Source organism: Dermacentor silvarum, chromosome 10 (assembly GCF_013339745.2).
Source record: "Dermacentor silvarum isolate Dsil-2018 chromosome 10, BIME_Dsil_1.4, whole genome shotgun sequence".
NCBI classification, from domain to species: domain Eukaryota; kingdom Metazoa; phylum Arthropoda; class Arachnida; order Ixodida; family Ixodidae; genus Dermacentor; species Dermacentor silvarum.
Window position 1 is genome coordinate 116848880 of NC_051163.1, and position 15977 is coordinate 116864856.

The window sequence follows — 15977 nt, forward strand, 5'->3', positions numbered from 1 at the left end:
ACGGCGACTGTATGAAGCCGACGCAGGGATGATGGAAAGACGAAGACGCAACTATATCGATGGGACGGCAAAGGCGGCACAACAGCAGCATGTAGACAATAAGATGTCAATTTTTAAATTATGGCGATGGTGTTAACGACAACAGCGTGAGGACGACGACATTAGGACAATGAGATGACGACGACTGTACGAGTACAATGGCAGACGACATGGGTATGGCGACCACCAGACGAAGAAGCTTGAATGGCGACAATGGCGCGACCACAGCGTCATGATGACGACGGATGCATGATATCGTCTGTCTGATAGCGACAGAATGACGAGAATGGCGTGACGACATGTGGCATAATCACGAGTGAATGCCGCCAGCATGATTATACGATAGAATTACGAACAAGGAATGAAGACGATGAATCGACGATGGGGGTGTGACGACGCCGGGATGACGGCAATGAATAACCTTACTGAAGTGATGATGATGATGGTGAAAGGACAACGTGAAGGCGATGGCGTAGCGACAATTGTATTACGATGACTGTGTGATGATGATGTCTCACGACAACGGCGCATGGCAAGAGTCGGATGTCGAAACTACAACGACGGCGATGTAATAACTGTGACGGCATTACGACGACGCTATGACGACGAATGCATGACGACGATCGGACGATGACGACGATGGGTGGGAGGCACACTGGAGACGTGCCCCCCACCCAGCCTAAATTTTTGTGAACCATGATACCTGACGTAAAATGACGTGCGACAACACCAGCCTTCTCCCTCCCTGCAAAAAAATAAACAATCCTGGTTACGCCACTGCGCATCTTTGTTTTTTGGAACCTTGTAACCTCCGACGCGTATGCCGTGCATGCGCAGTAGCTACCTCGACAGGATGATGGCGGCGGGAACGTTCCTCGAGTGTAGGTGTAACTGCCATCCCTATAAAGGCAACATGATCACGTTGTTTGCATTGACGAACAGTCACGAACTTCTTAAGTATATCGCAGCGGATATGACAGGTGGCGCAGAGATCGTTCCCAAACTGCACTACAAGATGCGTGACTTCTTTTCCATTTGCATAATGCCGCGCGTACTACGTATGTCTCGCACCTTTCATCGTCTCCTATAGGTACGGCGAGAGTTGCCAGGTTTAAGACTGACTTGTCTGTTTTTTGCCGAAGATGTCGTCGTCCGGTGCACCAAACGGGACCGGCGGCAAATGGCAACTGAACCCGTACGAGCAGCAGCGAACAACTCAAAAGCTCGTCACAGACGCCATGGAAGAAGTAGCCGTGCATGCCGACAGCGTTCGTAATGAGTTCACGTGCGCCATATGCCTAGGCTTGCTGCAGAACACTGTCGCCACTACAGAGTGCGGACACCGCTTCTGCGAAAAGTGCATCGCTGCTGTTCTCCGCAGGTGCAACAAAAGCTGCCCGGTATGTCGCACCAAGATCAAGTCGAAGCGATCTCTGCGACGTGACCATTGCATGGACAATATGATTGCTGTGCTCTTCCGTAACCAAGAGGAGTACTGTGCGGCCCACCTGCCTAATCCGGCTGAGTCACCAGATTGTCAGCTCGCTCAAGCAACTGAAGAACAGGGCGCCGAAGAGCTACCGAACGTGCAGCAAGAAGTTCGCTAGCGCCGTGAAGACGTGAGCTTCACCAGGGACGATTGTGCCAGTTTATAGCGGCAGTGACTGTCAACGTTTTGTCTACGTGCACGACTGCCACAAGCACGGCCAAAGACACGGGCGTCCAATAGACAGCACCCTCGACAACACCACTGGTGTCCACATTGGACTGCGCAGGAAAAAAAGTATTCGGATGAATTCCCTTGAATTGACAGAAGTTTCGAGTGGAAACCACGTTATTGGCCAACACCATACGCAGGTGCCCCAGAAAGTAAACGGAGTGCGCGAGCGGCGGCTGAAATGCATCTCCGTGCGCTAGCGTCGGCAGCTCGTGCTACAGAGCATGCGCAAAAGTAATCTGCGGTGGCCGTTAGATACACATTTGACCACTCTCTCATCGATGGATCTGGCGAAAGTGCTCTGCTTCCAACGGTCGACGCTAGGGGAGCTCTTTGCACTTGCAGCAACCATTTATCGATGAAGCAGCTCTTGTCAGAATTGTCTGCTTCTTGCATGCGCGATTAGCGTCAGTGGCCGACCTTTGTTTCTCTTGGCATGCGACAATCGCCATTGTATCCCCGTCACCGGGAACAAACTTCGTGGTCGTGCCGTGGTTCGGCGATTTGTAAGCGCGATAGATTCCCTCCGCGTGCGGCAAATTAGCATGCTACATTCAGTGAGTACAAAAATGGATTTCTGCAAAAAAAATTCCAATGCAGTTATTTCTTGCTAAGGAAACAAAGCTCGCCCAGGGACTCTCAGTACACCTGCAGAAAGCAAACGCTTCTGCAAAGAGCTGCTTGCCACCGATAAATGGTTGCTGCAAGCCCAAAGAGCTCCCCTAGTGGCGCCCGTTGAAATAACCTTTCCTTCGCCTGAGCCGTCAATGAGGCAATGCTGAAAAGCGCATCGCACGTCTCCCACATACTACTTTTGCGCATGCGTTGAAGTGCACGATGCCGCCGCTAGTGCACGGAGGTGCAGTTCAGCCACCGCTCGCGTGCTCCATTTACTTTCTGGAACACCTGTACATCGTAAAGAAGCCTCTTTCCAACATACTGACCTAGCTCAGACAGAAAACTCGACACACGGTATCCGCGGACATTTTCATGCTTCAGGAGACAGACCCACCGCGACTAGTTGACCACGACATGTCTGGCGCAACTGGGGTCAAGCCCAGCGCCGTCTCCTCGCCGTCGCAGGACTACAGCGACGACGTAGGAACCATGTTGAAGCCGCGTCCGGTCGTGTTACTCAAATAAAAATGTCGCAGTTTCACCTGAAAGGCGAAGCATCAATTGCGATAGCAAATTTGAAGAGAGCTATAGGGAGTAATGATAGCAGCTTTATCAGCTGTATAAACGTGGACATGCAGCAGCACCGGCAACACGCAGAACTGTTGTCGACGCCGCCGGCGTTTTGCCCGCGTTCGCTCAAAATGCGTGCGGCGTTGGTGACTGTTGCCGGAGCCTCTGATATAAATAGGCACTTGGTGCCGCAGCTAAACGTCGCCTCTCTTCCCTGCCCCTCCCCCCCCCCTCCCCCACAGCCTTTCGCGCGTCGGAAGAAGGTACGTTTACTCTACATATATGGTGATTGTAGAGGAGGAAAGAGACGCCTACTTCTGCAGCCCTTAAGGGAGCACAGCGCAGAACGCGCGTTTCTTCTCCGCCGTGCGTTCACTCGATCCCCGTGAAAGCGCGCGTCCCTCGCGCCCTTTCACTAGCACATACAGCGTTCGGTGGCGCGCGGCGACGATTTCATCTTCATTGACGTCATACGGAACCTCACGGCGACGGCGACGGCGACGCCGACGGCAGAAATCTGCTTTTGAGTGTCCATATAATTGCTATCGCAATAAAACCGAATGACTGAGACTCTCTACTCGACAACCATACACGCTAGGATTCAAGTCCTTTCCTCTCGCCTCGACGTGCGACTAGTTCCGGAGAACGCGGTATCGTACGACCGATGCAGCCCAGCTGAAGCACACTGCCTGCACACGACCACTGGGGAAGGCAGCTAAAGCGCACTTCACGCACGTGAACACTGGGAAAGGCGACCGACGATGCTGCTCACAGATTCCAAGAAGAACTGCTGAAAGCAACCGTTCCGCTGAAAGCTGGAATCTTGACTTGGCTGTGATAGATAGGCCGTGTTTGTGTGGAAATTTAAAGCGAAGCTTTCTAGGCGAACACTCCCGCACCTTGCTCAATGTGGTTGCTGTTGATGCCTTACCGATAGCTCACACAAAAATTAAAGTAACACGAATAAAAGACTCTATAAATAATAAAGGAAAGAAATACGTCCGCCAAGGTGGGATCGAACACAATTTTCGGCACAATAGCTCGCTGTTTTACCCATTAAGCCATAGCCGAACTTTATTTTTCCATTGAAAGGTACACGCATACTGCTTTCGTGCGAACGCCAAGCAGCTGTTTCAGACAATTACCGCGTGCGTCAAGTTGCACAACACGTGTGCGTCCGCCAGTTTTTATTTTGGCCACAGGCGATAGCTTGAATGAGACGAGAATAAAAAATTCGTGGTGCGCAACAGTCATATGAGGACGGATTACCGGTGAAGCTGTTTAGGCTGCATACATTATGAAAGCATACATTTTTTTTCGTACGGCACCACACTGCGCCGACACAAGCGCCGCCGCGGTCACGAGACTTCCCATGCATCTGCCGCAACCACTGCTGCCGCCGCGCCGGCACCTCCGACGCGCGTGACGCTATAACGAGAGAAGCGCAGGCAACCCCCTCTCCCCCTACCTGTCTCTATTGCAACTGAGCCGTGCTCCCTCAAGGGCTGCAGAAGATAGCGCCAACCTTTCCCTTTCCCTCAAGAACCACTTATCATCATCAACGCCATAAAGAATAGGCTAACCAAGCACTCATTTTGTAGTGAAAGGTTGAGATTAAATGAAAATAAATACAACAATGATTTTTACATACATACATACATACATACATACATACATACATACATACATACATACATACATACATACATACATACATACATACATACATACATACATACATACATACATACATAATACATACATACATACATACATACATACATACATACATACATACATACTACGCTCAGCTAATCGGGCAGTGCAGGGGGGTCAGTGACATCAAAGTGTGGCCTGCCGTAGTTGGTGTCCTCACCTTTGCAGCATACCCCCCCCCCCCCCCCCCACGTGCCTGCCAGACTACCGCTGCCTAATATGCAGCTTCAAAACTGTTCAGAACCATGGTATACTCTGCGTCGTACAAAGCAGGCAACACTACGAAGTATAGAGAGGCTTCTTTTAACTGTCGCATTCGCCATCAAGGAATGGTGCGTTGCAGTTGAAAGTAAGCTAGCGATCAATAAAAGTTGTTGGACGAGTTCGTTCGTGATGCTGAAGATACTGCGACAAAGACAGGCTATTATGAGACAGCATCGAAACGGACGAGCGCATGTAAGATATAGGTATGCGTCATCTAATTCGATGTAACATTAAGTCTCACTTTCATATTGCGAAATATGATTCAGTCATTCACTACATTAAAGGCAATGCATATCTGACACTAAACTAGTCAGCAAGCAGATATGCATGTTTATGCGATACCTGTGGCGACAGCACACCGCTTGCGCCTAAAACAGGAAGCTTACCGGATTCTTACTGGAAGCACAAATGTGTATAAATTATAGATGGTTTATGTACCCTTCGGTCCACAAGTTGTAGCTGTAATACACGAAGCAATTATTAACACGAAAGTGTTTTATGCCGGGGTCCACCAAGACTTCACTGACGTATTTCCGTCACGGAAATACGTCACACGAACATACACGAACATAATACAAAGAAAGAAACCAGAAGAAAAAGTTCCACAAACATGCAAAATTTGGAAATCGAACCCACGACCTCTCGGTCCGCGACGATAGATCGCCGAGCGTTTAACCCATTGCGCCACAAACGCATTTGCAGAGAGCTACACAGACGCGCCTTATATATCTAACACTCCTCCGTGTACCCGCGCTCTTGCTCGGGGCGGTGCCACCGCCTACGAGCAGAAAAGAGAAGTACTGCATTATGACACTGACGCGCACCGACAGTGAACGCTTCGGTGGTCTCAGCACTACGACGCCTCGATGCCAGCATTCGAAGGGACGCTGGCATCAAGAAGCACTACCAACGCCACTTAGGTGGCGTTCACCGTACTCAGCACAGCGGAGCGTGGCCTCCGCAATTAGCTCTGAAAATGTTTCTGAAGTTCATCGCGGAGGCTGCAATTACGACGCGCTGTACGCGCTGATTTGACTCGGTGACGATTCAGTTACGTGCTTTGTCTTGCGCGTTGTATTAGTGTGTCAGTTACGTGCTTCGTCTTTCGCGTTGTGCTAGCGTGTGCAGCGTAGTGCAGCTTCCATATGCACGACGGTTGCTCATGGTCATCGACGTTGGTAGTCGTGATGGAGGAGACGTGCCACCAGGCGTCAGCGTGGGTGCATCAACGCCTAAGGGCGCTTTAGCCACAAAACACCAATAGACATTATATATCAATGTGCAATAAACATTACACTACTTCTGTGAAGACACGTTTCACTTTCGTGTTCTATACCGATTCCTATATAAGAGGGATCAACCCCATTTTTATTAGAAGGCACCACACATAAAAAAACAATTGTTCTGCTAAACACGCGGAGTGAGACTCCTATGACTGCGGACTTGCATAGTTTCCGCAGCGTTGCCTGCGATGAAGATGAAATAGAGCATAGTGTTATTTTCTGCCAAGGCAGCAGCGCAGGGTAGACGAGGATACAAGAAACGTTAAACCGACAGCACGGTTCAGTATCAACTGAACTTAGCTTTGTTGATGATGAACCGACATTTATACGCACGATATGATCGGTTTTGTGCACAGAAAAGAAAAAAAAGGTCGCATGAAAAAGAGACAAATAAAGACATGTGATAGCATCTTTGGGCAGTCTTCGTCTAGCGTTGCACGCGTTGAAATTTTATTTGCTTGAGCTGCGCAGGAAATGAAGTTCTTTATCCAAAAGCGCAGTATGCCATTCATTGGGTGCACGTTAAAGATCCCCAAGTGGTCAAAATTTCCGGAGACTCCCACAGCGGCGTGCCTCATAATCATATCGTGGCTTCGGCAGGTAAAACCCCAGAATCAAATAAAATACAAAATCGCAAGTGAAATAGTGTTGGTACAATTGTCTCGTAGCTTTAAGGTTTCTTCTTCTAAAATTTCGCGCGTAGTTTTATTGTGGTTTCTGCGCACGGTCGTTGATTTTTTTTTTTCAAAATGTGGCATGCAGCCACAGTCCCTGCAGAGGATAAATGCCCTGGAGATAAATTTTTTCTCAATCGCTCAAGCTGCTTTGAGGCAGCTTTTACTGCAGGCTGCCGCCATCATGTACACTTTGATGGTAAAATAAAGCAATCCAATCCAAAGTGTGGTCTACGTTGTATTTGTACTTTCTGATGCGATCGTTGAGATAACAGCTTTTTTTTTATCAAACGTGCACTTTTTTACAAGACAGTGGGATGGAGTTACCAGATTTTTGCAGCAGCTGACAAACATCCGATGGTGTTGCCCGAGGTTGCACTAAGCAACACCGTCAGGTGTTTGTCAGCCAGGAGGTGTGTCGCATTGCTGTCTGGTTTGTTAGCGCTGACATGTGCCGATAATTATGTACGTTAAATTAGGTTGATTAGTTATATTGATAATGCACACAGAGCACGTGCATATACCTTCTATGTATACTTGGCATTTTTCCTTTGTTTGAACTCCTGCAATGTATTTGTTCACATTTGCATCTCGTAGGAAACTCCGGAAACAAGTTATGCAGCATTGTGAAAGGCGCTTGCTAACATCTTCTCTCATCAAGAACGTGAAGTACATTAAACCATGTTTTGGTTCACGCACTCGTACGTAAATTAATTTCTGCATGTGTTTGGTAATAAGAAATTGTCTATTAGTCCGTTTAACTATATGGTTACCGTGTCCTATGAAGATCTTCCATGTGCCCTACGTCTATTTTTATCGTTAAAAGATGTTAATTTTTTTTAATCACTCGGGGCATGTAGCCCACTTCTACTTTTTAATCTCGATTACTCTCAGAGGCGGACAATTACGTGCATTAAAAATAAAAATGAATGTATCACTTCAGAACAGAATTTTGGTAATCATATTGTAAACTAATTAGTTCATGACATCAATTTGAGATAAACGTGCACAAAGCTTGCGATGAAGCGCATTTGTGCTCCGAACATTTTTGAGCTTGAATGCATAAAAAAGGCGTTTTGTTAGAAAAAAAATGGCGGGGGGGGGGGGGGGGGGGTCAACCCAGTGTCGATGGCAAAGAACAGGTCGTCGTACATGGTAGTGCAACTTATGTGACGAATAAATGTTGATCTCGCGATATTCTATCTCGTTTTCATGTTCATTATTCACTCATTTCGTATATTATTCGCATTGTATTTCGCACGCAATTACGTCGCCCTTTTCTTCTTTAGTGTCGACACACGGTTGAGCCATTCATCCTTATTCGGACCAATACCCACCAGTAAGCAATATACGACAGCTTGCTTTTCTACCTTTTGAAGAGAGAAACAATTCACCAAATCTAGGTACGTCGTCGAAGACACCACAGGTATTGCCTTTTATATGGAATATTGTTTTTTATTATTATTAAACGTTTTCTTTCTTTCTTATTTTGAAAAAGAGGCCAAGTGGGCCGATCCCGGAGATACTAAAGACTATGGTGCAATGTGGTACATTTTTTTATTGCGATAGCAATTATATGGACACTCAAAAGCAGATTTCTGCCGTCGGCGTCGCCGTCGCCGTCGCCGTGAGGTTCCGTATGACGTCATTTGGAGATGAAATCGTCGCCGCGCGCCGAACGCTGTATGTGCGAGTGAAAGGGCGCGAGGGGCGCGTCTTTCACGGGGAGTGAACGCACGGCGGAGAACAAACGCGCGTTCTGCGCCGTGCTCGCTTAAGGGCTGCAGAAGTAGGCGTCTCTTTTCTCCTTTACAATGACCATATATGTAGAGCAAACGCGCCTTCTTCAGACGCGCGAGAGTCCGTGGGGGAGGGGGAGGGAAGGGAGCCGACGTTTAGCTGCGGCACCAAGTGCCTATTTATATCAGAGGCTCCAGCAACAGTCACCAACGCCGCACGCATTTTGAGCTAACGCGGGCAAAACGCCGATGGCGTCGACAACAGTTCTGCGTGTTCTTGCTACCAAAGCCGCTCACCTTACTTCGTATGACATTGCTGTGTTGCTATCGCATTCATTGCTTCGCCCTTAGGGCGAAACTGTGACATTTTTTCGATACTAGAGCTAATTACGCCGGCACCGTTAATTTTATCTACTCTGCGACTAATTCTCCCTTCTTGCGGGCACTGGCGAAGCCGTTTTCCAGCCACCATTGCCTCGCGCGAACCCTGTTTAGCCAAAGCGAAGTCACTCCATTGTTTTTTTTTTTTTTTTTTGAAAGTGAGTTGTACGGCGGCTTCGCCTCAACATACCTCTGTCTACGGCGGTGCACCCTTTACAGGAATATTTTCGACTATATGTGCTGTAATTATACCCGTACCATTTTTTAGTGCCACGAGCACCGAGCGACACTCTTTGTTTATTGCGCAGCAACTTCCGGTTAGGGACCGACTTCCGGTTTGTCACTGAGGTGGGAAGAAATTAAAAACAAATCATAGACAAATAAAAACAGGTAGATATCGATGGTTCTACCTATGGTTGATGATAGATATGACATCAGAACACAGGTTTAGTGCAGTAAAGAGCTAATTAAGTGTCAGCAAAAATTAGAAACAATTAAGGGAAGTCTTATTGCCGTACACCAAAGCACACAATCGTACACTTTAGATACCTACCGCATCAGTACAGGTTCCCGTGAAACTCCAAGACCAGAGGTGACGTCCCACTTAAACCAGGGGTACCCACTCATTACTAATTAAAATAAAAACAAGCTAATTAGAGCTACACACCACCTGACACAGAGTGAACGCCTGCCTAACACAGCGGAGGAGTGACGTCAGTCCCTCTTCACTCGCTTCTCCTCTCCCGGCGCGCACTTGCTTCGTCGCTCACTCGTGCGCACCAGCTGCGCTCTGGCGCTCGTTACATGCTCTCACGTCAGCGGCGCAATGGCGCGTAAGGTGCGCTTCGTGCGCCGTCCGCTGGGGGGCTACGCGTCGCGCCCTCCTTGGCTCCCTCGCCCGCTCCTCTGTGTGCGTGGCGGTTTCCCGCCCGTTCCGTTCGCCTTGGAAGTAGACGACGAGGACGCCGGGCCAAGTGTAGTGTAGTGCAGTTTACATCTAACCCAAACAATACACCAGGGTACACCAACGCCGAGGTGCGAGTGCCACTAGCAGACACCTAAGTCAAGCATTATAGGGTTATTTCTCAATTTTGTTTTCTACTATGCAAACAAATTATCGCTTGTCTCTTTGACACCTCCGCTTTGATATTTTTTGCGACTCGCTACGAGGCCCTGGAGTAGCGAAAGGGCCGTTTTTTTTCTGGAACTGGTTACAACACACTAAGATCTCAGATGCGCCAACCCGGTCTGAGGTACCTTGTCTCCAAAAGGTAAATGAAACAACACTGCATTTTTACTGCAAATTTGATAGCGCTTATCTCGAAACGTCTGCTCCTATCAAAATTCGTTCTAAGTAGAAGTGCCTAGTGAAATCACTGGCTTTATTTTGGGTATTGCAATATGTGCGCAAAGTAACCACTCAGAAAGCTGATTAGTGATTGTTTATTAATTAGGCAACTATTAGTTTCGATTTCGAGTGTAATTAACGTCCGCTGTGTTAAGAAATCCAGTTCAATGAGAGAAATTGTGTTGTATGCATCTGCGATTTTTTTTAATTCTGTTAACATTGGAAAATAAAATATTACGTGTTTTCTCTGCGGTTGGGTGCAAAGTACGTTCAAGAAATGTGATTACTGGAACGGCAATAATAATTGCTTCGCGGGTACTGTGGCTTGCCTCGGTCATCAAACCTGCTGTGGAGCCTCAGCCACGGTTTGACCCTTAACGCAGGGGCTGGTGTCCCATAATGGCAGAATGCAAAAAAAAAATCAGCAAGAAAATGCTTCTCTACCTAATTTAGTAACATGTTTAAAGACACTAAAGAGAGACACTGGATCAGATTAAATTGATAAAGTGCTCTTGAAGACCTCTACTTTCATCAATTTCGTGGTAATAGGTTTATCGTTAGAAGAGAGACCCACGAAACACAAAACTTCCAGAAAGCTTTTGAAATGACTTGAAAGGCGTGTAGACATCTCGGTATATTATCAAATGTTGAATAAACATTTGTGGCAAGATGTTTTTGAAAGCGTTTTCAAAACGTCCACTTCGAAGAGCATATTTGGACATTGTTGTTTTCGACCGTGAATAAATTATTGTACACTGTACTTCTAAGTTTCTATATTTTGTAAGAAGATTTAGGAAGCTTAATTTGATTTCTAAAAAGATTTAGTGCCTCGATTCTTTCCACAGAGTAAAGCGCATACATTTAAAGGTGCTTAGGAAAATATATTTCACGAATTGCATGAATATGGCCACGTATGAGGTGAAAAAAACAAAGAAAACAAAACATGTAATTACGACAGGCAAATAACATTTCCTATAATAGGATAGCATAACAGAGCTGTTATGCCATTCTCTGTGTGGAGGCTGCTCAATTGCGGACAATCCTTGTAACATATACGTATATACCTGAGCAGAACAAACTTATAGACCATAGCTAATATTGCATTACGCGATGATTAGCGCAAAAGTGGCACGCAAGAGTCAAGACAATTTAAGTAATGTTCACTTCTCTTTCGTCTGACGTGCCCTGTTTTAGCTACGCATTACGCCCATATGTCTAAGGTTCAGTCTTTCTATGAGAAATCAGGCAGCTGTTCTTTTGCAGTTGCATATGCCTTCAAGTACATAAAACGTCAAACTTACCGCGCATAACAAACGCAGTGATGCGTACCTGCGTTGAGCTGCGTTAGATGTTCCCACTATTGCCCAAATCCAGAAGAGCTGACATGCTGCAGTGATTAAGGCGTCTGACTTGCGATGTTCACGAGTTCGAATCTTGTTTTGGTTGGCTTTTTTCGAGCCGTCTTTTCTAGGATCACACAAATGGCTGTTGTTGTTAGTTCTCATATAAATTATTGCGATTACTGATGTCGAAATCACTCACAAATGGAAATAAAAGTCCAAAAATGTCCCAAGAACTTCCTTCAAGAAGTTTTCTAGACATTTATAACGTGGCGTTATAGCCCACAGGGGGTTATCTAGAAGTACACAGCTAAATAACGTTTCAACTGACACCTCCTTTAGACGTTTCGCTTATCTATTAAAGAAGTGTTTTAGACGTTTTTTAGCTGTTTCTGTGTTTCCTGGGAAAATGACAGTAAAAATTCAGAGCCCTTCCACTACTGTGAAGATGGAAGCCAGCGAAGCTGTGACTGGTCTCGAATAGTGAATCTTGCCCCCACAATCAGAATGGGAGTATCGTCGTTGGGCATCACCCTACCGAACATGTCTATCATGAACGTTCCAGTTGCCCAAGCAAAAAAATGAGCTCGGCAGGAAATTGGGCAGACGCCCATGGCCAGTTAAGAAGACGAAGGCCCGATCTCGGCCATCTGGGTCGGGCCGGGCTCGGTTCTTGCACGTGGTCAATCTTTTTGGCCGGCATTCGGCATTCGGCCAACGTCATGGACGGTGGTTACTTCATTGTGACCATGGTTGGCCGCCATACGGGCCGCCGACTTCCGCACGACGGTCACAACGTAACTTGTCCACGGCCAGCATTCTTTTTCCGGTATCTATATGTAGGCTTTTTTTTACTAATATGCACTGAGTGCTTTTTTTTCTTATGTCGATTTTTAAGGCCCCTGGCGGAGATATCAAATATACCGCTACTTCAACAGTTACCTTAACTGCAGACATTAAATTCTGGATAAGTTGCAAGTGCAGCAGCATTTTATTGAATGAGTCGCGCTAATTATATTTTTAATTATAATCGAGGCCGTCAGCGCGCAGGACCTATTCAATCGGAACCAATTTTGTAACTAGCACCATTTCGAGATATACGAAGTCAAAGTCAGCAAAATGAGTTGGTGTCCTCATTACTACCCTTTAGCATTGCATATATTCGCAGTTGGAGTCATGAGGGAGATTCGAGATCAAAGAAGCTCGAGAACAAGTTAAGGACCGCACAAAGAGCAATGGAACGAAAAACCTTAGGAGTAACGTTAAGAGACAGGAAGAGAGCGGCGTGGATCAGAGAACAAACGTGGATAGACGATATTCTAGTTGACATTAAGCGGGAGAAATGGAGATGGGCAGGCCATGTAATGCGTAGGATGGATAACCGGTGGACCATTATGGTTACAGAATTGATACCAAGAGAAGGGAAGCGCAGTCGAGGACGGCAGAAAACCAGGTGGGATGATGAAGTTAGGAAATTCGCAGGCGCAAATTGGAATACGCTAGCTCAAGGCAGGGCTAATTGGAGATCGCAGGGAGAGGCCTTCGTCCTGCCGTGGACATAGATATAGGCTGATGATGATGATGATGATGATAATGATGATGATGATGAGATGATGATGATGATGATGATGATGATGATGATGATGATGATGATGATGATGATGATGATGATGATGATGATGATATTCGCAGTGCAGCAAGAAAATACAGGTGACACCAAGGCATTTTTGCTCCATACTTTGACGTATGTCTTGAAAGTTGTACTAGTTACAAAAGTGGTTTCAACGGAATAGGCCCTGTATGTTAACGGGCTCATTTCTACCATTGCAACATGTGCACTAAAGTTAATGATTAAAAATATAATTGGCACGATTTTGTCAATTAGCAACTTATCCACTACTACTCATTTAGAAAGTAATGTCCACCTGTTAAATGCAACCCAGATGAGGAAACGGAATGCTGGTATCTTAAACAAGAGTTAAAGAGTTGTCGCAGTTTCACCCGAAAGGCGAAGCATCAATTGCGATAGCAAATTAGTAGAGAGCTATACGGAGTAAGGATAGTAGTTTTATCAGCTGTATAAACTTAGACATGCAGCAGCACCAGCAACGCGCGGAACTGTTGTCGACGCCTTCGGCGTTTTTCCCGCGTTCGCACCGAACGCGCGCGGCGTTGGTGACTGTTGCCGGTGCCTCTGGGGGCGGCTCGGAGGTTTTCTACGAGATCAGAATGGGACACTCGTCGAGCTGCGTCGGAAACCTTACCCACCTTCTCGCCTCGCAACGTTTTTTTATATAAATACGCATTTGGTGCCGCAGCTAAACGTCGCCTCCCCTCCCTTTCTCCCTCCCGTCCCCCCCCCGGGCCTTTCGCGCGACGGAAAAAGTCGCGTTTGCTCTCTCTCTCTCTCTCTCTCTATATATATATATATATATATATATATATATATATATATGGTGATTGTAAAGGAGGAAAGAGACGCTGAATTCTGCAGCCCTTTAGGGAGCACGGCGCAGAACGCGCGTTTGCTCTCCGACGTGCGTTCGCTCCCCGTGAAAGCGCACGTCCCTCGCGCCCTTTCACTCGTACATGCAGCGTCCGGAGCGCGGCGACGATTTCATCGCCGTTGACGTCACACGGAACTTCACGGCGACGGCGACGCCGACGGCAGAAATCCGCTTTGGAGTGTCCATATAATTGCTATCGCAATAGAAGAAGATAGTTTGACATAAGAAAGGACACCCTATATAATTAGCTATTCAATTCATGCATACACGTTTATGTTCTGAAGCGCGCTATATATAGAAGGCGAGCGATTTGTAGACTAATTCTCACTACAGTTGATTTTTGTCGACTTTTATTGAACTATTTAGACACAAACACAACAGAAACAGGAATACTTTGTAGTGAAAGGCTTTAATAGTAGGTTAGTGGTTGTAACAAACATAAAATGTTAATTAATCAATGACAGTCTTGTATGGGTACTTGAAAATGTCCTTCCTTGAATTGCGTAAGCCCATTTACCAAAAAAACTGTGCAGCCAGGTCACTGGACTGATTCTGTTCTGATCCTGCTCTGGTATCTGAAATAAAGACATGTACTACGTAAGTTTCAGAAATGGGACATGTATAACTTTTGTTTCGGTGTTGAATATCGGACCAGATGCTTCGTGGCCTCTCAATAACTCTTTAATATGAACAGGTTCTGACAAATCTAAGATTTTTTCATGACAAAACCTAAATACGCATCGCACATGCATGCCCAGTCTCACATTAGCTTTCAAGGGGAGTGAACGCACGGCGGAGAACAAACGCGCGTTCTGCGCCGTGCTCGCTTAAGGGCTGCAGAAGTAAGCGTCTCTTTCCTCCTTTACAATCACCATATATGTAGAGCAAACGCGCCTTCTTCCGACGCGCGAGAGGCCGAGGGGGAGGGGCAGGGGGGGAGGGGGAGGGAAGGGAGGCGACGTTTAGCTGCGGCACCAAGTGCCTATTTATATCAGAGGTTCCGGCAACAGTCACCAACGCCGCACGCATTTTGAGCGAACGCGGGCAAAACGCCGAAGGCGTCGACAATAATTCTGCGTGTTGCCGGTGCTGCTGCATGTCCAAGTTTATACAGCTGATAAAGCTAATATCATTACTCCGTATAGCTCTCTACAAATTTGCTATCGCAATTGATGCTTCGCCTTTCAGGTGAAACTGCGACATTTTTTTAGCCTCAAAACAACCGTCGCGAAAATCTGACGCTAGCGGGGCGAAATTCACCTTTCTTCAAATTACCTTAGGCGGGTCACCACGACAGCAACCTACGTATACATACACAGTGCGCACGTCTTATGCAGTGGGTCCCAACTATCATGCACCAAGATTTAAAAATATGCAAATACCACGTAGCTGGACAGAACCAAGGTAATATCGTTTGCCGTCGCTTGGAGATTGATACTCACGATTATTTTTGCATTCCGCCTAATCACATAATTAGTCTTAATTAATTTACCTTCTCAAATATTATAATTACATAAAAAGTGTCAATGAAAAAATTGTAGAGCAACATGAAAAACTCCCGATACAGCTTTCTGTTGCTCAATGCGTGTTACATAAAAGCGTTTTTCTGAGTGTGAAAGAAGCCCCCGAATACGCGCAAAGTGCCTCGTGTGGCGAATCGCGCGGCAATTTTGCATGTATTCGCGGGCTTCTTTCAAGCTCAGTAAAACCCTTTTATGTAACACGTATTGAGCATCAGAAAGCTGTACCGGGAGTTTTTCATGTTGCTCTACAATTTTATC

At 46.4% G+C, this 15977-nt stretch overlaps 2 protein-coding genes across 2 annotated transcripts in view; one reads left to right on the plus strand and one right to left on the minus strand.

Moving 5' to 3' along the window:
• LOC125941100 (zinc finger protein 513-like) overlaps positions 1–1117 on the minus strand; it is a 43118-nt gene extending 42001 nt beyond the window's left edge. Inside the window, exon 1 of the mRNA XM_049658043.1 lies at positions 1111–1117. Within this exon, the coding sequence (XP_049514000.1) occupies positions 1111–1117 (7 nt within the window). The remainder of the gene's footprint in view (positions 1–1110) is intronic.
• A 64-nt stretch (positions 1118–1181) lies between these two features.
• LOC119431786 (E3 ubiquitin-protein ligase RING2) lies at positions 1182–1646 on the plus strand. The gene has a single exon (XM_037699255.1). It carries the CDS (start codon positions 1182–1184, stop codon positions 1644–1646), a length of 465 nt encoding a protein of 154 aa, XP_037555183.1.
• Positions 1647–15977: the final 14331 nt, after the last annotated feature.